Source organism: Camellia sinensis, chromosome 1 (assembly GCF_055761805.1).
Source record: "Camellia sinensis isolate YWXY chromosome 1, ASM5576180v1, whole genome shotgun sequence".
NCBI classification, from domain to species: Eukaryota; Viridiplantae; Streptophyta; class Magnoliopsida; order Ericales; family Theaceae; genus Camellia; species Camellia sinensis.
In genome coordinates, this window is record NC_138961.1 from 14,779,615 (window position 1) to 14,804,225 (window position 24,611).

A 24,611-nucleotide genomic window follows, 5' to 3' on the forward strand; every position below is an offset into this window, starting at 1 on the left:
CTTTGATCTCTGTCGCTATTGTTCGTTCTTGGCCTCTTTATCAAATGGATGTTAAAAATGCTTTTATTAATGGCCATCTAACTGAGGAGGTTTACATGTGTTCTCCCTCTGGCCTTCACCATTCCTCTAGATAGGTTTGTCGCATTCGGCGTGCTTTGTATGGTCTGAAGCAGTCTCCTCGTGCTTTGTATGATCGTTTTCAGACTGCTGTTACTGAGCTTGGGTTTCATCTTTGTGGCCAAGACTCTACTTTATTTCTTCTTGACACCTCTACTGGATTTTTTGTGTAATTACTGTATGTGGATGATATGATCATCACTGGTTCTGACTCTTCTGTTATATCTGAGGTCAAGCAGCATCTTTTCCGCACCTTTGAAATGAAGGATCTGGGTCCATTGCGGTATTTTCTTGGTATCTAGGTAGCTTCTTCTCCCAAGAGTTACGTTCTCTCTCAAGCCAAGTATGCCAACGAGGTTATTCATTGTACCAGTCTTACTGACACTAAGATTTCTGATACCCCCATCAAGCTTAATGTAAAGCTCAACACTACTGATGGTGTTCTTCTGGATGATTCTACTCTATATTGAGGGCTCGTGGGTTGCTTAGTCTATCTAATGGTTACTCCTCCTGATCTTGCCTATACTGTTCATGTGGTTAACCAGTTTGTCTCTACTCCTCGCTCCACACATTGGGTTGCCTTGGTTTGGATTCTTCGCTATCTCCGAGGTACTACATTTCAGGGTTTACTATTGTCCTCTACTTCCTCTCTGGATTTGGTGGCCTATGATGATTCTGATTGGGCTGGTGATGCTACTGATCGCAAGTCCATGTCTGGTTTTTATATGTTTCTCGGTGATTCCTTGATCTCTTGGAAAAGTAAGAAACAAATTGTTGTTGCTCGCTCTACTGCCGAAGCTGAGTATTGTGCTATAGCTCATGCTACTGCTGAAGTTGTCTGACTTTGTTGTCTTCTCTCTGAATTGGGCGTCCCACAGTCTTCTCTGACCTCCTTCTATTGTGACAACGGCAGTGCTATTCAGATTGCACATAATACTGTCTTCCATGAGCGGACCCAGCACATTGAGATTGATTGTCACTTTGTTTGTCAGCATCTATAGTCTGGCTCTATCTCGCTTCCTTTCATCTCTTCGGCTCTGCAGCTTGCTGACTTCTTTACCAAGACTCACACCATCGCTCAGTTTTAGTTTCTTCTTGGCAAACATTCAGTGTTTTCTGCCCAAACACCTTGAGTTTGAGCGGGGGTGTGAGAATAATATTAGTATAATACATATTATGTGAATATTGCTTCCTATTTAGAATTGGATAGGTTTATTTGTTTCCTATTTAGGATTGGTTTATGTTTATTCTTGTTTCCTATTTAGGATTAGTTTAGGTTTATTCTTGTTTCCTACTTAGGATTAGGTCTAGAATTGCTAAATATATCAGATGTACACATTGTATTAAAACAGTTGAATATATAGTTTTATTCAAAAAGTTAACAAGAGCATCAACCATAAGGAGAACTGAACTCTTCTAATTTGTTATGCTCAGTTTGCACAAGCACATGTACACTTATTTATGAACTACTTTCACAAATCCTTTTCCCATAAGTTTTGTATCACTTTTTTTATTCCAAAAGACATTTTGTTACTTTTCTTTTAACCATTCTATTTTGGACATCAAATTAGAAGATTGAACTGTAATTTGAATCCGGTTAGCATTGAACTTTGATGCTTTGTTTATTTTGGTGGAAAACATTTTCTAATGGTAAACTCATCCCGACTTCTAATTTCCTTGTCCTGAATTTTGATATTGATTATATTGACATAATACTTCAAACAAATCAAAAAATTGTTCTGTGCAAATTATTATAATAATTTAGTTCCAAAAATTTAATTCTTGCTCTTTCCTTGTTCAAATTGTTGCTTTTTTTTTTTTGGGTCTCAGTTTATTTGAGTTCTTGCTTTTTAAAATGTTAAGCATTTTTTTTTTTGAACGAGAAATGTTAAACAGTTTGTAATCAAGATTTGTTTGAATGGCTAATTAGCTCTTGCTATTGCTTCCGTTTTTTTGATTTTGTTTTTATGTTTTTTGTTTTCATATTTTTTTCACATTGGTTTCATAGTGGTAGTACACCCAAGAAGCTTGGTACACATGTAGAGTGACCAATTTGTGGCCAAAATATTACAATGGTCAGTATGTGGCCTCAACATTATAACATTTCATTTTCTCATTTCATCTCTCTTGTCATTCTTGGCAATTAGATAAATGCAACTAAAAAAAAAAGGAAGAAAAGAAAAGAGGACTGTTGGTTCTCTTGACTACGATATATATATATATATATATATATATATATATATGTTTTGCAAACTTTCTTGATGTTTTTGTTTTCATTTGTTCCTTTATGCTGTATTTGATTTATGAATTTAGAGAGTGATTTGAAAAGGAAAAAAAAAAAAAAGAGTAGGTGAAATGAATGAAATATAACAAAATTCACTACTAGAAAACTAGCCTTTTGACAAAAAATTTTGTAACGGCGAAGTTTCTGTCGCAAAAGATCACTATTTGCAACAGATGTGAAAATTGTCACAAAAAACATGGATTTTGTGATGGCATATTTCTGTCTCAAACAAATAACGAAAATGTATGATTTTTTGCGACGGCAATGTGTTCACAGTGGCAAATAATCAGATGTGGCGAGGGTGAGATTTACCATCCCAAATGAGGAAATTTTTTTATTTATTTTTGATTTTTTGCAACCTGTAGTATGCTTCTGTTGCTAATAGTCATATAATTTTGAGATGGAATAAAATAGCCTAAAAAAAAAAAAAACATTGTCAGTTTAGGTTTCCTCAAATTCATCAAACCCTATTGTGTGGTCTGTTTTGCTTTGTTCTATCTCAGTTTTACTTTGAATCTCTCTCTCTCACAGTTCCACGCTAATGACATCATTCACTGTCGACTTCGACAGATCTCTCTTCTCAAGCCTATTCTCTCAACAACAATAACAATAACAATAACAATAACAATAACAATAGAGCTCAAGTGCATTCAGATTGTTGTATCCATCTTCATTGCAACCATCACAATTGACTTCATTTGGTAAACAAACGGTTTCTTCATTATCGTTTGGAAATTCTCAGTTGACTACTTAGATGGTTCCTATGGCGCCTATAGCTCGGCTTTTTGCGCCCCCTTTTCAGAAGGTTTGAAAGAAAGCCCTACAGTTCGGACTCATGTGGTTGTGAATCTAATCTCACAAGTGCAATGTGAAATTGATAATCACCAACGAGACCAAATCCGGCAAATCTTTTGGAAAATTGATTTTAGAATCAAAAATGCCAAAATTGGACTGCTTTGCCAGATACAGAGTCGCCACCTAAATATTTTATTTTGGAAAAATTTAGAAAACCCACGACTCATGCCAAAGGCCAGGTGTCCGTCATCACTAAAGTTGACTCAGCTTGGGAACTTAGGTACGAGAGGGGAAGGTCGTGAATTGAGCACCCCCACTTGCCCGATCAAAGATTGGCCTCTACTAATCATGATATGATTTTTTAGAAAGATTATGTGCTCTTGTTCCGGTTATTAAGCTAGCATTACTCTGTGATGCACACAAGCAAGTATAGACTAGCTTGCTCAATTTGGAACGATTCAACTCATGTTTGTTTGGGAAAATGGTTTGAATTTTCCACGTCAAGTGGGCTTAAAGTTTGCGGATTTGTCACCAAACATAGTGGGCTTAAAACATGATTTGCCACTCAACAAAGTGGGCTTAAAACTTACATTCGTTGAATCGTTCCAATTCAAACAACAAGGCTTCATCCACAGGCATTCCAACAGTTTAGCATTTAAGCACATAGCCTCATGGCAAGCATGCTAATCATGGCAACATTCACACTTTATGAAAGTATGCTAAAGCATAAAAACTCACCTAGTACTCCAAGCAAAGAAAATATGAGTTAGTAAAATGTGCATGATTCCTAACTATATTAAGTGTCTAATGCAACACATGCAATATGCAATTAATAGGCTCGACTACTAATATGACATATGGATCGATTTGATAACATGCGGTTAAACACATATTCAAATAAGTATTGAAATAACAATGCAGTTTGAATGATGCACCGAGCCTCAGTGCATGCAGTACGAATGAATGGATGCAAGCGTAAGGTATGCTAATTTGAAATATGTTCCTAATCTAACCATCAAAAGTGATTAAATAAAAGGGAGAAAGACGTGGGGTTGGAAAACATACACACACGCATACACACTTATTACAACATTACACCCTCGCGAAGGAGGGCCCGAATGAATAAAAGCTAACTAGCTAGCTAAACTAAACTAATTAAGCTAATTAACTAATGCAAAACTTTAAACTAATTAACTAGCTATACTAGCTAACTAATTATTATAAGCCGAATTAATTAACTATTCTAGTTAACTAATTACAAAAAGAAATTGAATAACTAGTTAAACTAACTAATTATTTATAACACTTAATTAGCGACAACTAATTAATTACAACAAATATTTGATCTATTGCTAATTAAACTAATTAGCTAATCCCGAGAAGCGAGGGAGGCCCATGCATGCTCAGTTTCCACCCGAAAAGCCACTGCTTTGTTGTTGAATACCTCTGTTTGCACATTGAACACCAACAATTTTGTCCACTTCCAGAACACCTTTACTCCACCTTACCGACACATTGTGCAAATTTCACTGATGGCCGACAAGGGGCCGGTCGGCTACTAGTGGTGGCTATCGGCCACTGATAAGCTAGACTTCCTTGCTGCAACAGAGAGCAAACAGAGCAAAACAGTGTATTTCTCAAGGGTTGTTTGCACACTTTGCCTCTCATTTTCATGGGAAAATCAAAGAAGGGACAAAATTTGGTTCATAAACCATCAATCAAGCAATTTTATTGTTTGATGGCTTGTGAAACCAATTATGTAAGTTCAATAAATGCAAAATGAGACCAAAATGACCATCACCCTATCATGCATGATGAGGGACAATGGAGACCTAGGAAAGTGGCACATTTTATCATTTTTGAGTATGAAATGTCCTATTTTCCTTGTGTTCAAATTAACGTTCGATTTGAACACATGCAATGCAACACAAAGAAATGCTTATCTTGCCACTTTTACTTGCCAATTTTGCTTACACATTTTAGTTACCAAATCATTCATTAATCAATTTGTCCATTGGTGAGTGTTTTCTGAAATGAAAGAAGTGTTGACCAAGGGATAACGTAAGGCAAGAGAGAGATCATGCCGCTGATAATGAACCCTCAAAGAGGATTAAACCATTAAGCATGACCTCAATCTCAAGCTTAAAGGATCCCAAGCTTAAAACGACTCTCAAAAGAAAATAAAAGAGTGAAGCAAAAGGGGAGGTTGCAGAGTTTATAGTGCGGAAATGGAGTGAAAAACAATACCAAAAGATGCTATTAACTCAAACAAGAGGTGTCTAAGACCCTAAAACACCAACTTGTGAGGACTATTACACTACAACCATGCAAAACAAGACCCAAATGAACTAACCAGCCCGAAACAGAGCTAAAGCAGGCTATTTCAGAATCTAAAACATGCTGGACTTGAGCTAAGTTAAGCTAAAAAAACATATATACTAACATATAAAGCTAACTAAGCATGCAAACAAGACACAAGGAGGGGAGGCTAACCTCTCCAAATTTGGACTTCAAAATGAGTTTTTTACCACTGAAAAACTCTAAAATTCAATGGTTAAAAGGCCTAAAAAAAAGATAGTTTGAAACTAGGAAACAAAGGTAGAGTGGCCTTACAAGCAAGGAATAAAGGAGGGTGATTCACCCCCTATCTTTAAATGGCCTACAACCACCAATTTCATCCCACAAAAACAGAGTTTAGACAGTCCAAAAACAGTACAAAACTGTGCTGGAGTAAAGACAAAAGTAACTAAATAACAAGCTAAAATATTGAGCAATTAAGCTAGAAAACAAGCACAAGGAGGGGAGGATAACCCCCTCCATTTTTGGGACTTCAAAACATGATTTTTAGCCTCTTGAAAACTCTGAAAACCAGTGGTAAAAATCTCAAAAATTTGATGAAGAGATGGGAAACACAAGTGGAAAGACGTAGAGAACAAGGTTCAAAGAAGGGTGATCAACCCCTCTACCTTTAGTAGTCTTAAACCACAAGCTTCAGCCCATAAAAACAATTGAAAAACACTTCAAAATCAGTAATAAAAGATAGAGAAAAAGTAGTGTAAAGATGCTCAAAATTTTACCTTTGAAGAGAAATAACACTTTTGTTCACAAATCACAAGTCCTTCACTCTCAAAGATTGAAATTTGGAGTCAAGAATCTTAACAAGGAGAGCTCCAATATTGGTTTAGGAAGTTTAGAAAGAGAGTGTATAGGTTGCAAGATAGAGATAGAGAGAGAATTCCAAGTTTTGGACCTTTTGAAAATTTTTGTAACCTTAAACCACAAGGGAAGGCCTGGTATATATAGAAAAACTGCTCCTCAGGTCGAAAATATCAAGCCTTGAATAGCTAGAGCTTTTGGGGGACAACTGGCACAAAATATCTAGCTTTTTCACCAGTGGCCGACCGGCCAAAAGTGTGCATTGTCGGCCACTAATGGTGGCCAGTCGGCCACCAAAAATTTACTTCCAGGCTTGACTTCAAACGGGCATATCTCCCTTATCTGGACTCGATTTTAGGTCATTCTTGAGTGTAAATTGAAGCCCCGGAAGTTTACTTTCCAATGGTAGTAGCCTTACATCTAAATTCTAAGTGTGTAAGGAGATATGCCTATTTTAGTGAAGGTTGCTCAGTTTTGTCTTAATCGGATTGACGCCTAACTTCACACAGCCATATCTCCCTCATCCGGACTCGGATTTCAGAGATTCTTGGGTCTAAAATAAAGCCCCGGAAGTCCACTTTCCAATGGTGGTGGTGTCACAACTAAAGTCCTAGTGTACAAAAGGATAGACCTCATTTAGTGAGGGCTGCTCGACTCTCTTTTAACGATTTATGCCCAACTTCTTCCCCAACTAGGTTTCTTCCCTCCACTCTTATTTTCTTGAACTCCAAACCTCTAAATAAGATGTTTGAAAATATTTTTGAAAGATTTTACTTCTCTTCCATTTATTTCCACTTTGTCCTTGCTTGGTTTACCGAAAAGTGCAATTCTTAACAAAATGCGAGCCTCGGAACATCGTAGAAACTTTTGGAAAAAATATTTTGAAAAAAAGGGTTTTAAGGTCTAAAATGATTTTGGTCAAAATCGTTTTGTTCCAAAATCGTTTTGGTCCAAAATAGGGAGTAAGGTTGGGATTTAGAGCTCCTCTTGCTGAAGAAATTGAACATTTGTACAGCATAACTTACATCATCGAGCGATCAACCTAAGGTGCCCAAGTCTTAAGGGCGGTCAAAAATGGGGTCTACAGCTCCTCTTCCTTTCTCTCTCACTGATCGAGACATCCAAGTTAGTTCTTTTATGAGAAATATGTGATCTAATTATTTGTTATCTTTGGTTTTTGTTTGAATTTTGGGGTTTGAATGAGTTGTGTGTTTTTAGGGGGTTTGTTGATGCGTATAAGGAGGAGCATGGAAATCCTAAGTATGCATTTCAGGTTTGGTTCTTAGTTTCTTAGCCTTCGGTACTCTCTCTCTCTCTCTCTCTCTCTCTCTCTCTCTCACAATTGACCATAATTTCTGCCATAATTTTTTTATTGGCTTTTATGGCAGGAGTCCATCATTCTCATCCTCTGTTGTCCTCTTTAAATTGTTCCTCATTTCAATTTTTTAGCAAAAGCATAATGTAGAATTACCCTAAATCAAATTTTGGAATTTGGAAATTTTTTTTTATTTTGTATTTTTATTGTCTGTTAAACTAGCAAACACTAAAGAATAAATAGGGATTGTATTGTTTTCTGTATTAGCAAAAATAAAGCAAGAGAATTTGAACAACCAAACAAATTCTTTCTATTTCTTCTATTTGATACATGAGTTTTTGTAAATCTTAACTTCATTAACACACTAGCAAGGAACACCTTAAACTGACACAACTGCTTGCAGCCACACACTTTACACAACGAAAGCCAAGTCTCCTTACTTGCCAAGCTTCCAGGACTCAAATAATGGGGGAGAGAGAGTGGGAACCACTGAATATATACCAACAAGGCGATTGAGGTGAAGATAAAATTTTGGAGTGTTAACTTCGATGTTTGACCTAGTAGAGCATAACATGACTTTGCTCAACAAAAATGCTCCAGAAGGTGGATTTGAACATATCTACAAGGAGAGGAAATTTCAAGAATGCAAACAAAGCCACGGGAATAAAAGGCAATGCAAGAATAGGCATAATAATCCATGCCTTATAACTTTTCCCAAACACAAGATAAAGTGTCGCAGCAAAGGCTATCATGGTGGATGATATGCAGAGAAATAGGGTTACGAGACCAAAAATTAATCTCTTAAGAAGGATAACAGAAAATCATGTTCTCCATAACAAGAAGTGAGGATGGACATGAACAACAACATAGAAGCAATGGATGAGAAAAGAGCAAATGCATCAGATATGCCAAAGATTATGAAGCATGCTCGTTTGTAAAAAATTGGATTGCCATCACTATTGTTTCCACCTAGTATTGTAATTGCAGCTGCAAACACCACAGTGGCAATGAGAGCGGCCACAATTGTGCATGCATGTAGACACCCCATTTTTGACGGTCCTCAAGACTTGGTTGTGCTTGTAGCTACACCCAACAACTAGTTCGATTGCTCACTGAGTACTCAACTGTCGCGGCGGAATGTCACCGGTTCGAGCTTCCCGGACCTTGTATCCTTTCTGCCCCTTTTTTGGACCTTGGCTAGGTCCTTTCATAGTGGACCTTTTAGTGCATTGCCGGCCATGCCTTTGTGCCTACCGGCCATTGGTGATGCCCTGCCGGCCATCAGTGAGCCACTGTCGGCCATTGATGATGGCCAGCACCCCCTCTGTCTCAGCTGGTTTTCCTCCAAATCTTTTGAGCCAGCTGGTTTTTTGTTTGTTCCCCTCCATACACGTGTATGGAGGGATGGAACCCTTGTAAAGCTTCTTGAAGAAGCTTTAGCTTTGCATTCCTCTATATAAGGAGAGAGCCTCTCTCCTTAGAAGGGGTTCAGCTATTTTGAAGAGAAAAAGCTTTCTTTCTCTCTATATTGTTTGTATTTTGTGCTTAGAAGTTGGATTTCCTTGCACTTTTACACTACAACACATAGAGATACACCACCACCATTGGACCAAGCTTCTTGGGAGGTCTTCTTGAGGTCTGAAAACTGGTTTCCACCCCCTGAAGTTGCTGGTTTCGAAGAGGGTCTTCAAGGGTGAGTATTTTTCCCATTTTTTCACCTTCTTGTACCTCACTTTAGCCCTCCTTGCATATTGATTTGGGCTTTTCTTATAACTGAAAAAAGTCTTGTATTTAAGTGCTTTTGAAGTTTGTTTAAGGTCATTTTGCTGCTAGGGGTGTGTAACCCCCTTGCATGCTTTGTTTGGCTTTGTTTTAAGCCATTCCTTGAGGCCTCCGAGCTAGCCTTGGTTTGGCCTTCTTACCACTGAAATCCAGTGGATTTTCAGTGGTAAAGGTGTGGTTTTGAGGTCCTTAATCAAAGGGGGTGGCCCCCTCTCTTTTGGTTCCTCTTTGCTTGCATTTTTGGCCTTCCAAAGGACCATCCCTCCATGCATTTTTGAGGCTTGGTTCAGGCCTATTTTTGTGACTTTTAGGACCTTCCTTGACCCTGTCCATGCCTGGTTTGGTCATATTTTGCATGCATCTAGTATGTGTTGTGTAACTCCATTCATAGCTCATCAAAGTAGCATGTGTGCTTAGCTTGTGTTGAGTCCATTTCAGTGGGTTTTTGGTGATGTTTTACCATGCCATGAATCTGTTTTGGGTTGGTTTTGTCACTCCATGCTTGCATGATACACTTGTAGTGTAAATCCCCTAAACTAGCTTTATATGCTCCATGCTTTGCCATGTCATGTTAGCTTGTTTGGTTTACATTTCACACTACAAGGAAAAGCAGTTTTGGCGACTAAAAACCAAATTTTCGTCACTGAAAGTAGCACAATTGGCGACTAAAATGGAATTAGTAGCCAAAAGTGAAGACTTTTGGCGACTAAAAGAGTTTAGTAGCCAAATGTATAGTTATTGGTGACTAAAAACAGATTTAGTCGCCGAATGTATGGATTTTAGGGACGAAAGGTTTTTTAGTAGCCAAAAGTGACGGTTTTTGGCGACTAAAATAATTTAGTAGCCAAAAGTATAGGTTTTGGCGACTAAAAAACAGTTTGGTCGCCGATTCTACGTGTTTTGGCGACTAAAAACAGTTTGGTCACTGAAAGTGAAGCTTTTTGGCTACTAAAAAAAATTTAGTAGCTAAAAACAGGCAATTGGCGACTAAAATTTAGTTTAGTAGCCAAAAAGGGATGTTTTTGGCGACTAAAAACACGTTTGGTCGCCAAAAATGCTACTTTCAGTCGGAACTTATTTTTTTAGCGACTAAAAAATATTTTAGTAGCCCAAAATTACATTATTGGCAATTAAATAATATATTTAGTCGTCAAAAGTGGCTTCAAATTTTTTTTAGTAAATAATTTATTTTTTACAAAAATTATATTGCATAAAAATAATTATATTTATATATATAGTTTTATATTAATACGGGTCAATATAGTATATAAATAATATATATTGCATTTATATTCATGTGATGTTGTAGTGGTATAGTGGAAGGAGTGTGTTGCTAAAGGTTTAAGTTAGCTTTTTTTTTTTTTTTTTTTTTTTTTTTTTTTTTTCCACCGAACAACCTTTGGCGACTAAACTCTTGGTCGCCAAAAGTATTTGTTTTGGCGACTAAACAGTTTGGTCGGCGTTCCATCAACTATTGGCGACTAAAGGATTAGTCGCCAAATGTATAATTTTAAATAGTGGAATTGAGTATTGGCGACCAAAACTTTGGTCGCTAAAGACCTGTCTTTTTGCCGACTAAAACCTTTTTAGTCGCCAAAACCTTCTGCGACCGTTTATTCGCGACAAAACCAGGGACTAAAAAATTTAGTTGGGGAAAGTAAAAAGGCGACTTTTGGCGACTAAAAATAGACCTTTGGCGACTAAAAATTTAGTCGCCAAAGGTGATTTTTCTTGTAGTGCCAGAATGTATTTGGTCATCATTTGGCATGTCATGACCCTTTCCATAGTTGGTTTGATCATCCTTTGCATGCTCCATATAGGTGTAGTGCATTGCCTCTTTAAAGCCTTGCATGCTCCATGTGTTTGGCTTTGTGTTCTAGCCTGTGTTGGCTAGCTTTGAGCTTAGTTTTGGTCTTGTTTGGACCTGCCCTAGGACTGTTTTAGGTCCCCTCGCCCCCTTGGGGTTTGCCTTGTATGGCCATGGCTTAAGTCCCTTTGCTCACTTTGAGGTTTGAGCATCATAATATGCTATGCTTGCATTATTGATTTGATTTGGCATCACTTTACATGAGATTTCAGAGCTTACCTCATTGTCATACATCCGTGTTTGTTGCTCCTTAAGTGTGCTTAAGAGTTGTCCTCTTTGTGCCTTAATACTTGAGCCACTTGGCAAACATGTTTGCCACGCCATTTCATGCTTTTCATGCCATCAATTCATCACTTTTGGGCACTGATTTGGGCTTAGTTGAGAGCTGCCCACATTAGTTTAAGTCCATCCCTTTGCATGTTGTCGCATGCCTGTCTTGCATATTGTTGTATGCTTGCTCCATCTTTGCATGTTGTCGCATGCTAGCCCCATTACATGTTGTTGCATGTTCATGTTACATTTTGTCATGTTGTCCAAGGTTGTCAGCTCACATCATGCCTATGTGCTTGTTGCATGTCATTAGCCTTGTTAGGTTGTTCATATTACATGTTTGCCATGCATACGTGTTGCATTGTTTGGATTAAGTGTTAATCCGAGCACGAGGAACGGGGGGCGTTTCATACTCCGAGTGATGGAACATGTCTCAATTCTCGGTTGCCGAAGCTCTTGATGATTCATGATAGGGTTCTAGGCTTTACTTGCTTTATTTGTGCATTCATTTTCATATTGATTTGCACAAGTTCGATCATTGGCCATCATGCATCAGGATGCGTGATTGATGGTCATGGATCCGACTAGGCCTCTCCCTTGATGTTTTGAGGCGATATGGGGTGGCATAGTGCATACATGCCCTTGGGAGACCCTCTCTTCTCTCTATTTTGTGTTTTGTTGCAGCTTGGTGTCACAGCACACCAGCGGCCGGCAGTGCACCATTAATGGCCGGCAGTGTCATACCCTTGGCCGGCAGTGCCCTGTTGTTGGCCGGCATCTCTCATTTCATGGCTGGCTGGCCGCTGGTGAATTCCCCAGCAGTGTTTTGGTAAGTTCCAACAACAAACACTGGAAGAAACCCTGCAAACAGAGCCTCTAAAGAGCAACTGGAAGGTGTTTCGAGGCGAAGAACTGAAGCGAGCATGCATACCTTCCTCTTCTCCAAACAGAGCTGGAATAGCATTCATTTACTGCTTACTTGTTAGTTAGTAGTTGTGTAATAATTAGTTGTAGCTAGTTATTAATTCGGTTTTGTAATAATTAATTAGCTCGTGAGTTAGTTAATTAGGCAGCTTGTATTATTTATTCGCACCCTCCGACCGAGGGCACAATTGTAATAAGTGTGCGTGTGTGTGATGTATGTTTTCCAACCCCACGTCTTTCTCCCTTTTATTTACCAGCTTATGATGGTTAGATTAGGGCATGTTTCAATTAGCATACTTATGCTTGCATGTTTGCATTCATTCATCTGTCTTGCATGCACCGGGCTCGGCGCATCATACTAACTGCATTGTATTTCAATTCCAAAGTTGAATACGTGTTAGCTGTAGCATCATCATATGCCATCTTAGAATAGCCGAGCCTATTGTAGTTGCATTTTTGCATGTGTTGCATTAGGCATTTCTGTATAGTTAGGATCATGCATGGATTTCTAACATAGCTTCTGTTTTGGCTTGGAGTACTCGGTAAGTGTTTATGCTTTAGCATCCTTGCATGTGTGTGAGTGACTACCATGACAGCATGCTTACCATGAGGCTAACTGCTTATGTGATATAACTGCCTGAATGCTTGTGGGTGAAGGTTAGATTGCCTGAATTGGGACAATTCATTGATTGCGAGTTTTAAGCCCACTTGAGAGTGGCAAATCATCATGTTTTCTAAGCCCACTTGAGGGTGGCAAAATCCGTACTTTAGCCTACTTGCGAGTAGCAAACGTTTTCGAAACAAACATGAGATGATTTGTTCCAACTTAGGCGATCCAGTCTATACTTGTATGCTGCGTGCATCACATAGTAATTCTAGGCTAATAACCGGAATAAGAGCACATAATGTTTTCAAAACTCGATATCATGTTTAGTAGTGGCTGATCTTTGATCGGGCGAGCGGGGGTGCTCACAAAACGACCTTTCCTAATCGTACCCAAGTTCCCGAGCCGAGGCAACTTTGGTGATGACGGACACGTGGCCTTAGGCAACGAGTCAGGCTTTCCTAAATTTTCCAAAATAAATTAGGTGGCGACTCTGTATCTGGCAAAGCAGTCCATGTTTGGCACTTCTTTCAAAAAAATATGTTTTCAAAAATGATTTGCCGGATTTGGACTCTTTGATGGTTCATCGGTCTTGCATTGCACTCTGTGAGATTAGATATAGGACCGTGACTTTGAGTCCTGAACTGTAGTGAGCCAAAATGAACCAAACGGGATTTCCCTCCTGGGACGTTCAGGGACGTCCACAATGCATTAGCTGTGTCTTTCATCCAACGCGCTCTTTCTTTTACCAAATCTTTGTGTGTATCAGTAAATACTTCTGCAGGTGTCATTTCCTTATCATTTCTCTCTTCTTTGCTTCGAGGTACTACTAGTTTTTCCACTTCCTGTGTAAATTAAACCAGGTGACTTGGAAATGAGAAAACAAAGTTACTATACTACATAAATATAATATGAAAATATTGTGGCAATGATCTTTTGTTTATATAGGCATTACTCAAATTAAATTGGTAATTATTTTATTTTATCAGTAAATATTAGTCTCCTGTGGGGTCTGGAAAGATTACCTTAAACCAATGCAATTCTCGTTGCATTTGTAGAGCTGCGCCGACTCTAAGATAGAGTTGCTGCTGAGGTGCCATATATCCAGCCAAATGTAGAGCATTGTTCTTTGATTCGTCCAATTTTGATAAAAATATAGTTCTAGACTCCTCCACTTGACGTATGAGGTTGAACACTTTTTCATGACGGTACACAATTGCCTGATGGAATATGGATTGCTTCTTTTGGTTTTTAAGAGAAATCGCATCAGGGTATGACCTTAAAATTGCTTCAACGATTTCATGAATCCCAATAGATGTTACTTGGACTAATGGTAGCGAAAATATCTTCCCTGCCTTTGAGTAATTTGATTTTACAATTTCATTGCAAAGGAATTTGACAAGCTCCTGTGCTTGATTGTGTATCATTTTTTTCTCTCTACTGTGCTTGATACATGGCACTGTAATTAAAACTGACTATTAGGGATGTGATTATAATGATACTAGTCTAGCATGAACAAAAAGTAGTATGAAAAATGCTTGAGACCTCCATTTTTTGTAAACCCCCACAACCCTCTTTGAATCTCAATCATTGATGTATATGTGGGACCCACTCATATATGTGTGAGGCCTACACTATCAATAGTGGAGATCCAAAGGAGATTGTGAAGGTCTCCAAAAAATAGGGGTCTCAATCATTATTTTCCCACTCACCAAAATTTTGAATGACTTCCCAGAACATTGAATGCATTCTTTTCTTTGCTGCACAACAATACTAAACCATTCAAAATCAGAAATGAAAAAGGACAAAAATACATTTTATCTTCTTGTGATGTGCATTTGTCACACCCCAAATCCGGGCATGACCGGCCGTGGCCCACAGGGACTTAGCCCAAGGCACACGTAAGCCTAAACACGAATCCAATCACATTGAACAACTGAACAATAGTCCAATAATAAATAACCAAAACTCAATCCAGACATGTCACAATTATAAACGACAAAATCAACCGTAATCAAAAACCATCCAAACTTATGGGATATAAACAACCCACATATCAAAAATAATCCTAAATGAACTTCGATAAGAATAAATATAAATATGCACAAACTTGACATAACATTCTAAACTAAAGGAATGCCCTAGAGGTCCATGCAATTGAGTCCCCGTTACGCCATGAGTCCACTCTAAGTCCTTCTAACACCTGGAAGTGATAAAAACTAAGTCAGCTGATAGCTCAGTGAGTAGCAACATGGATAGTAAATACAGTTTTGAAAACAGGGTTCAATTCCAAAATAAGTTATATATCACAGAAACTAGATTGGCATACAGTTTGGTAAATACAATCTGTTTCAAAAAGAAGGTTCCACAAATCAACACTTAAAATACTCATGTCTCGCAAGAACATGATAAACGACATTTTCCACTTAAAACAGATTATAACATGAACACCAATAATTTTCTGGGTACCAAGAAAAACAAATAATTTGCCACACATTTCTCAGGCTATAAGCCCCGTTGGATCCAATACCGAACTAAGAGTCATCCTCAGGGTGGCACCTGGGCCTTTTCTCAAAGACGATCCGATTGAAGGTCACCTAGTTGTTTTTAAAGGTCTTTTCCTTACAATCGTTGAGCACTAGAGTCATCACGGCCCAACCCGGATCTGTTCCCTAGTGGCCAGAGTCACCACACACAGTGGAATAATTTCCCTGGACTAAATACACACATGGTCCCAATAATCAATACACATCAGTTTTCGGAAAACATGGTGGTTCATCATTATAAACATGAGACCAAAACAAATAGTTTACAGTATGCCAAGTTCACACATGTTTCAGAAATAATTTGAATCAATTGATAATATAATAATTTATCAAAACAGTTTAGTCTTGAAACAACAATTTAATTTTCCAACAGTTCAGGGTAGGGGAACATTTATAAAAATACGTAGCATGAAACTACTCACCTGGAACGAAATAATGTAATCCTCGAATAGAGTATGAAAGTCCAACTAGTGCCCTGAACCAATATGAAAACTACACGTCACTGCTAATTTAAAAATACTAAAGAATACGAACTGAGTAACCCCAAACTAAAGCGCACTAACACGGCTCAACCCAACTCACCGTTACTCTTAAATATTACCTAAGTTCATGTTCTTCAAGGTCTAAAATCACCCAAGACATAGGTTCCGATCGAAACTTAACTAAAAATAACTTTAAGATAAAACAGTATTTTAAACTAGTTTTCCCAATCTATTCGCTAACTTTGAAAATTTCAAAACCCACTCCACGCTATTCGAAAAATTATAATAACCTCCAGATATGATCTAATATATCTTAAGTTTCAAACCCAATTGGTTTCACTTGATTTGCTTATCAAAATAATTTTCTACAATTAATTATATCCAAACAGGTTGTTTTCTGCAGCACTTTAAAGAAATTGACGGTTCTCTTAATATACACGAGCAATCAATGCAAGGCCAAAAACATACGAAACTAGTCTCGTAACCGGTTCTAATGACACTAATTTGATAATTTTTGGATTTATACCCAAAGAGAACAACACTCCCGAATTTACTGTTTCGGACTGGTTTCCTGGACAGATTTAAATACCTCAATTTATATGGATTTTGACTCCCAAAAATTATGAAAAAATTCAGATATGCAATTCAATATGTAATTGATCTACTGTAAAAATTTCAGATTAAAATTCATCCGTTTGATATGGTTTCTTGATTTTTAAAATTTGTGACTTTGTACAGAATTTTTGGACTGAAAATTACACCCAATCTTTACACATAAATTTAGCTCCTCAAGTTTCTTAATAGGATATCTATATACACAATACATAAACCTACAACCTCTCCATCAATGAACAAAATAATTATAGAATAAGGATGAAGAACAAAAAGAAGAGAAGAAAACCAAGGAGGACTAACCTTTGATGATCACACACAACACAACACACCCAAAAGTTCTTTGATTGCAACATCTTCTTCTTTTTTTTCCTTCTCTCTAACCCTCTCCCGTGGCTGCTGTTGTTGCCCTATGTGGTGAACAAATAATAGAGTAGGGTTTGTGTTTATTTTATTTTATACTAGTGGTGGGCACACATAGGTCAAATAAATAGATAAATATCCAAAACATATGTATAAGTTACATGCAACTCAAATGGTAGGAGTCTTATATATTAACCTTGTGGTCTAGAGTTCAAGTCACACACTCCTCTCTCTCTCTTTATTTTTATTTTTATAATAAACCTTGTCTCTAAATTAAAGACTTTCACCATAAATTTATTTTAGGTTTAAAATTAATTAAAAGATCTTCCAATAATATTTAATTTGCACCTTAGAATTCACCACCAAAATATTTGAGATTGTAATATTATTATTTAATTATTTACTTAATTTTTATATTCGGGTTCTCACATTCTCCCCTCCTAAAAAAAAGTTTCGTCCTCGAAACTAACCTGAGTAAATCATGAGAATAGATGTGGGTACTTCTCGCGCATCTCGTCCTCGCATTCCCAAGTCGCCTCTTCAACTAGATGATTACGCCACAGTACCTTAACCAATTTAATTACCTTTGTATGCAACCTTTTCTCTTTCGAATCCAAAATCTGAATAGGTATCTCCTCATACGAAAAATCCTCTCTAATCTGAAGCGGCTCATAATCTATCACATGCGACGGACTGTGCACATATTTCCTCAGCATAGACACGTGAAACACATTATGCACTCCTGCCAACCTAGGGGGTAAAACAACACGGTACACAACCTCACTAACCTTCTCTAATATCTCAAATGGTCCAATGTATCTAGAACTCAACTTTCATTTATTTCCAACCCTGATGACTCCTTTCCATGGTGATCCTTTCAAGAATACCATATCCCCCACATGAAACTCTAAGTCTCTCCCACGATGATCAGCATAACTTTTTTTTTTTTTCTACTCTGAGCAGTCAATAATCTCTCTCTAATGGTGATAATTTTCTGTGTAGCATCCTCCACCAAATCAGGTCCCAACATTTGCCTTTCACCAACCTCATACCAACACAAAGGAGACCTACACTTCCTTCCATACAAAGCCTCATAAGGGGCTACTCCCAAACTAGAATGACAACTATTATTATGTGCAAACTCCATAAGCGGCAAATAATCATCCCAATTACCTCTCCACTCCAAAGCATAAGCCCTCAACATATCCTCAAGGGTTTGAATAGTCCTCTTTGATTGCCCATCTGTCTGAGGGTGAAATTTAACCGAGTACCTATAGCTGACTGTAACGCACCCCAAAACTTAGACACAAAACGAGGGTACCAATCTGACACTATTGACACTGGTGCACCATGCAATCTAATAATCTCCTTCACATACAACTGTGCAAATCAAGCTAGAGAATAGGTCATCCGTACTGCAATAAAATGTGCTGACTTGGTTAATCTATCAACATCTACCTAAACTGCATCGTGATTACTACTAGTACGAGGTAATCTGCACATGAAGTTCATGGTAACATGATCCCACTTCCACTCTAGTATAGTTAAGGGTTGTAGTTTCCCCGCAGGTTTCTAATGTTCTACTTTAACCTGTTGACACACCAAATACTGAGCCACAAATTTTGCAATATCTCCCTTCATACCATTCCACCAAAAGTGTTCATAAAGATCCCGATACATCTTAGTACTTCCAAGATGAATGCTATAACTATAACTAGAACTAGAACTATGTGCCTCCATCATAATCTCCTTCCGCAAATCACCACCAGCAGGAACACAAATTCGGCTATGGAATCTAAGTAACCCATCATCACTAACCACAAAGTCTACATGCTTACCCTCTGTCATCTCTCCTTTAATACGCTCACACTGGGGGTCAATCTCCTGAGCTAAATGAATCCGTTCTCTCAAGGTCAGCTGAACTTTCAATTGACTACAATAAGCCCTATCACCAGGCGTAACAACCCTAAGCCTCAAACGTCTCATGTCTTCCACCAAACAACTCTCAATAGACAAAGCAGCTACATTTCCAACTATAACCTTCCTACTCAAGGCATCTGCAACCACATTTGCCTTCCCCGGATGACATAATATATTCACATCGAAATCTTTTAGTAACTCAAGCCATCTTCTTTGCCTCAAATTTAGTTCCTCCTGTGTGAAAATATACTTCAAACTCTTATGATCAGTGTAAATCTCACATGACTCTCCATACAAATAATGTCACCAGATCTTAAGAGCGAAAATCACTATTGCTAACTCCAAGTCGTGCGTAGGATAATTTCTCTCATGTACTTTCAACTTTCATGACGCATAAGCAATCACCTTCCTATGCTGTATGAGCACACATCCTAAACCCTATCATGAAACATCACTATAAATCATAAAACCACCACCATCAGTAGATAAGGCAAGGATTGGAGCTGATGTTAACCTCTGTTTAAGCTCTTTGAAGTTACACTCACAATCATCATTCCACTCAAACTTTACCCCTTTCCTAGTGAGATTGGTAAGTAGCAAGCAATACAAAAGAATCCTTCCACAAACTGTTTGTAATATCCAGCAAACCCTAGAAAGCTACGTACCTCTATCACAGAAGTAGGTCGTGGCCAATCAACGATTTTCTACCACCTTTGTGCTATCCATAAATGCCCCATCTTTACTTACCACATGACCCAAAAATGATACAATGCTCAACCAAAATTCACACTTCTTAAATTTTGCATACAGTCTCTTCTCCCTAAGGATCTGCAGTACTACCCTCATATGCTGCTCATGCTCCTCCTTACTCCTCGAATAAATTAGGATGTCATCAATAATCACTACCACAAATTTATCCAGTTGGGTCTTAAATACTCTATTCATTAAATCCATGAATGCGGCGGTACATTTGTGAGACCAAAAGGTGGCACCAAGAACTCATAATGCCTATAACGGGTTCTAAAAGCAGTCTTAAGAACATCCTCATCCCTCACCTTCAACTAGTGATAACCTGACCTCAAGTCAATCTTAGAGAATATCTGAGCTCCCTACAATTGGTCAAATAGGTCATCAATACATGGCAAAGGACACTTATTCTTCACTGTGACTTTGTTCGGTTCTCAACAATCAATACACAACCTCATAGACCTATCATTCTTCTTCACAAACAACACAGGTGCTCCCCAAGGTGAAACACTAGGCTTAATAAAACATTTCTCTAACAACTTCTATAACTAAGTTTGTAACTCCCTTAACTCTAACGATGCCATTCTATAGGGTGCTTTAGAAATAAGTGCTGTGTCAGGGACCAAGTTAATGGAAAATTCTACCTCACGATCTAGAGGAAGTCCAAGTAGATCCTTTGGAAAAACATCAACACAATCACTCACTACAGGCAACTCCTCTAACTTCTATTTTGGTAGTTTGATACTCACCACACAAGTTAAATAACCATGACACCTTTTTCTCCACATTCGATTAGCCTAAAAGGAAGAAGTAAAACAGATAGAAGACCCTTTCCTATCCCCCTGGAAGAAAAACTCAAGTTGTCCCAGCATAGCAAAAACTACTCCCATTCTAAAACAATCAATAGAAGCATGATGCTTCGTCAACAAATCCATCTCCAAAATCACATCAAAATCCTTCATCTCTAAAGAAATCAAATCCACTAGAAAAATCCTACCATCCATCTTTATCTGACAAGATCTACAGACATCTCCCAATATTACTATTTCTCCAAATGGATTACACACAATAATACAAACATCAAAGGCTCTTAAAGAATAGACAATCCGTGTAAATATCTAGGTGTCAACTATTAACCATCAAAACGAAATCAAGAACGATTCAACACAAGTTTAAATAAAACTAACTTAACCAAACACTACTAAGTACTATAGGGACTCAGACCTCGTCTAAATGATGAAATGCAAGGTATGTAACTTGATAAATCTATAGCTCTGATACCACAATTGTCACACCCCAAATCCGGGCATGACCGGCCGTGGCCCACAGGGACTTAGCCCAAGGCACACGTAAGCCTAAACACGAATCCAATCACATTGAACAACTGAACAATAGTCCAATAATAAATAACCAAAACTCAATCCAGACATGTCACAATTATAAACGACAAAATCAACCGTAATCAAAAACCATCCAAACTTATGGGATATAAACAACCCACATATCAAAAATAATCCTAAATGAACTTCGATAAGAATAAATATAAATATGCACAAACTTGACATAACACTCTAAACTAAAGGAATGCCCTAGAGGTCCATGCAATTGAGTCCCCGTTACGCCATGAGTCCACTCTAAGTCCTTCTAACACCTGGAAGTGATAAAAACTAAGTCAGCTGATAGCTCAGTGAGTAGCAACATGGATAGTAAATACAGTTTTGAAAACAGGGTTCAATTCCAAAATAAGTTATATATCACAGAAACTAGATTGGCATACAGTTTGGTAAATACAATCTGTTTCAAAAAGAAGGTTCCACAAATCAACACTTAAAATACTCATGTCTCGCAAGAACATGATAAACGACATTTTCCACTTAAAACAGATTATAACATGAACACCAATAATTTTCTGGGTACCAAGAAAAACAAATAATCTGCCACACATTTCTCAGGCTATAAGCCCCGTTGGATCCAATACCGAACTAAGAGTCATCCTCAGGGTGGCACCTGGGCCTTTTCTCAAAGACGATCCGATTGAAGGTCACCTAGTTGTTTTTAAAGGTCTTTTCCTTACAATCGTTGAGCATTAGAGTCATCACGGCCCAACCCGGATCTGTTCCCTAGTGGCCAGAGTCACCACACACAGTGGAATAATTTCCCTAGACTAAATACACACATGGTCCCAATAATCAATACACATCAGTTTTCGAAAAACATGGTGGTTCGTCATTATAAACATGAGACCAAAACAAATAGTTTACAGTATGCCAAGTTCACACATGTTTCAGAAATAATTTGAATCAATTGATAATATAATAATTTATCAAAACAGTTTAGTCTTGAAACAACAATTTAATTTTCCAACAGTTCAGGGTAGGGGAACATTTATAAAAATACGTAGCATGAAACTACTCACCTGGAACGAAATAATGTAATCCTCGAATAGAGTATGAAAGTCCAACTAGTGCCCTGAACCAATATGAAAACTACACGTCACTGCTAATTTAAAAATACTAAAGAATACGAACTGAGTAACCCCAAACTAAAGCGCACTAACACGGCTCAACCCAACTCACCGTTACTCTTAAATATTACCTAAGTTCATGTTCTTCAAGGTCTAAAATCACCCAAGACATAGGTTCCGATCGAAACTTAACTAAAAATAACTTTAAGATAAAACAGTGTTTTAAACTAGTTTTCCCAATCTATTCGCTAACTTTGAAAATTTCAAAACCCACTCCACGCTATTCGAAAAATTATAATAACCTCCAGATATGATCTAATATATCTTAAGTTTCAAACCCAATTGGTTTCACTTGATTTGCTTATCAAAATAATTTTCTACAATTAATTATATCCAAACAGGTTGTTTTCTGCAGCACTTTAAAGAAATTGACGGTTCTCTTAATATACACGAGCAATCAATGCAAGGCCAAAAACATACGAAACTAGTCTCGTAACCGGTTCTAATGACACTAATTTGATAATTTTTGGATTTATACCCAAAGAGAACAACACTCCCGAATTTACTGTTTCGGACTGGTTTCCTGGACAGATTTAAATACCTCAATTTATATGGATTTTGACTCCCAAAAATTATGAAAAAATTCAGATATGCAATTCAATATGTAATTGATCTACTGTAAAAATTTCAGATTAAAATTCATCCGTTTGATATGGTTTCTTGATTTTTAAAATTTGTGACTTTGTACAGAATTTTTGGACTGAAAATTACACCCAATCTTTACACATAAATTTAGCTCCTCAAGTTTCTTAATAGGATATCTATATACACAATACATAAACCTACAACCTCTCCATCAATGAACAAAATAATTATAGAATAAGGATGAAGAACAAAAAGAAGAGAAGAAAACCAAGGAGGACTAACCTTTGATGATCACACACAACACAACACACCCAAAAGTTCTTTGATTGCAACATCTTCTTCTTTTTTTTCCTTCTCTCTAACCCTCTCCCGTGGCTGCTGTTGTTGCCCTATGTGGTGAACAAATAATAGAGTAGGGTTTGTGTTTATTTTATTTTATACTAGTGGTGGGCACACATAGGTCAAATAAATAGATAAATATCCAAAACATATGTATAAGTTACATGCAACTCAAATGGTAGGAGTCTTATATATTAACCTTGTGGTCTAGAGTTCAAGTCACACACTTCTCTCTCTCTCTTTATTTTTATTTTTATAATAAACCTTGTCTCTAAATTAAAGACTTTCACCATAAATTTATTTTAGGTTTAAAATTAATTAAAAGATCTTCCAATAATATTTAATTTGCACCTTAGAATTCACCACCAAAATATTTGAGATTGTAATATTATTATTTAATTATTTACTTAATTTTTATATTCGAATTCTCACAGCATTAGTGCATATGGATTATGTGACGAGTGAATTGTGGAGTGGGTCATGGTAGGCGACTCCAATTAACCAATATTTCTTAGGCTGATAGTCAAAATAGATAAGGATGAGGTACAATGTCAGATCGATGTCATGGTTTACGAAGTAAGTTGTTCCAGTTTTTTTTTTTTTTTTTTAAGCAAAAAAAAAGAAAAAGAAAAAAAGAAAGTTTTATTAATGAAAAAACATACAAAGTTGGCATTGTAAAATATATCAATAAAGAGGAGAGTGTAAAAAACATCACAGTGAAACATCACAGTGAAACATCAAGATTCTAACCAAGTTGGCACCAAAATGCACACCAAATCATTTGCGTGCACAAACACCAAGCTCTAAGCTCCAAGTTGGTGAGTAACCAACATGCAGAGCAAAACAAAAACAAGCAAAACACAAGGAACAGACAAATGCAATCACCAACAATTTAAACCAAGCATTCTTGAGGCCCAACCAATTCCAGTTGATTATGCATATAACACATTTTTGGACATTAATGTCATATTAGTCAAAGTGACATCGTTATTATTTTAATTATTGGCATTATTTTCTTTTATAAGCTATCTTTTTATTGGTTTTGTAACTTGTAGGTATCAATTAGAAGTTACAAAATCAATAAAAAGAGATATTTGGTTATGCTTTAAGTAGTGTTTGTTTTAATACTTAGTTATGCTATTTTAGTTATAACTAACGAGGTCTTGGGTTATGCTATGTTGTGATTATTATTTAAGTTATGACTGAAAATATTTTTGGTTATGTCTTAAGTGGTATTTGGTTACGATGTATTATGTTTGTTTTAGTTATAATTGAAAGTAATTTATTTATGATGTTTATGGTATCAATACCACAAATTATCGTAACTTTCATATTAACATATCCCAAAAATAAGATGTTTGGAGTGTGTACTATAGGAT

At 37.2% G+C, this 24,611-nt stretch overlaps 1 protein-coding gene, 2 long non-coding RNA genes and 1 pseudogene across 3 annotated transcripts; 1 reads left to right on the forward strand and 3 right to left on the reverse strand.

The window, feature by feature from the left end:
- Positions 1-308: 308 nt before the first annotated feature.
- Positions 309-959, forward strand: LOC145819555 (secreted RxLR effector protein 161 pseudogene; annotated as a pseudogene).
- Positions 960-2,926: 1,967 nt separating this feature from the next.
- Positions 2,927-14,541, reverse strand: LOC145819621 (uncharacterized). The gene is made up of 3 exons (XM_082913570.1): positions 14,140-14,541; positions 13,864-13,959; positions 2,927-2,992 (listed from the first exon to the last, which is right to left on the reverse strand). The coding sequence occupies exons 1-3, from the start codon at positions 14,539-14,541 to the stop codon at positions 2,927-2,929; spliced, it is 564 nt and encodes a 187-aa protein (XP_082769696.1).
- A 511-nt stretch (positions 14,542-15,052) lies between these two features.
- LOC145791783 (uncharacterized) lies at positions 15,053-17,173 on the reverse strand. Its single transcript, XR_014331181.1, has 3 exons — positions 17,058-17,173; positions 16,083-16,135; positions 15,053-15,317 (listed from the first exon to the last, which is right to left on the reverse strand). It is a non-coding gene; the product is annotated as an uncharacterized LOC145791783 (long non-coding RNA).
- A 3,989-nt stretch (positions 17,174-21,162) lies between these two features.
- LOC145791781 (uncharacterized) lies at positions 21,163-23,301 on the reverse strand. The gene is made up of 3 exons (XR_014331180.1): positions 23,176-23,301; positions 22,201-22,253; positions 21,163-21,435 (listed from the first exon to the last, which is right to left on the reverse strand). It is a non-coding gene; the product is annotated as an uncharacterized LOC145791781 (long non-coding RNA).
- Positions 23,302-24,611: the final 1,310 nt, after the last annotated feature.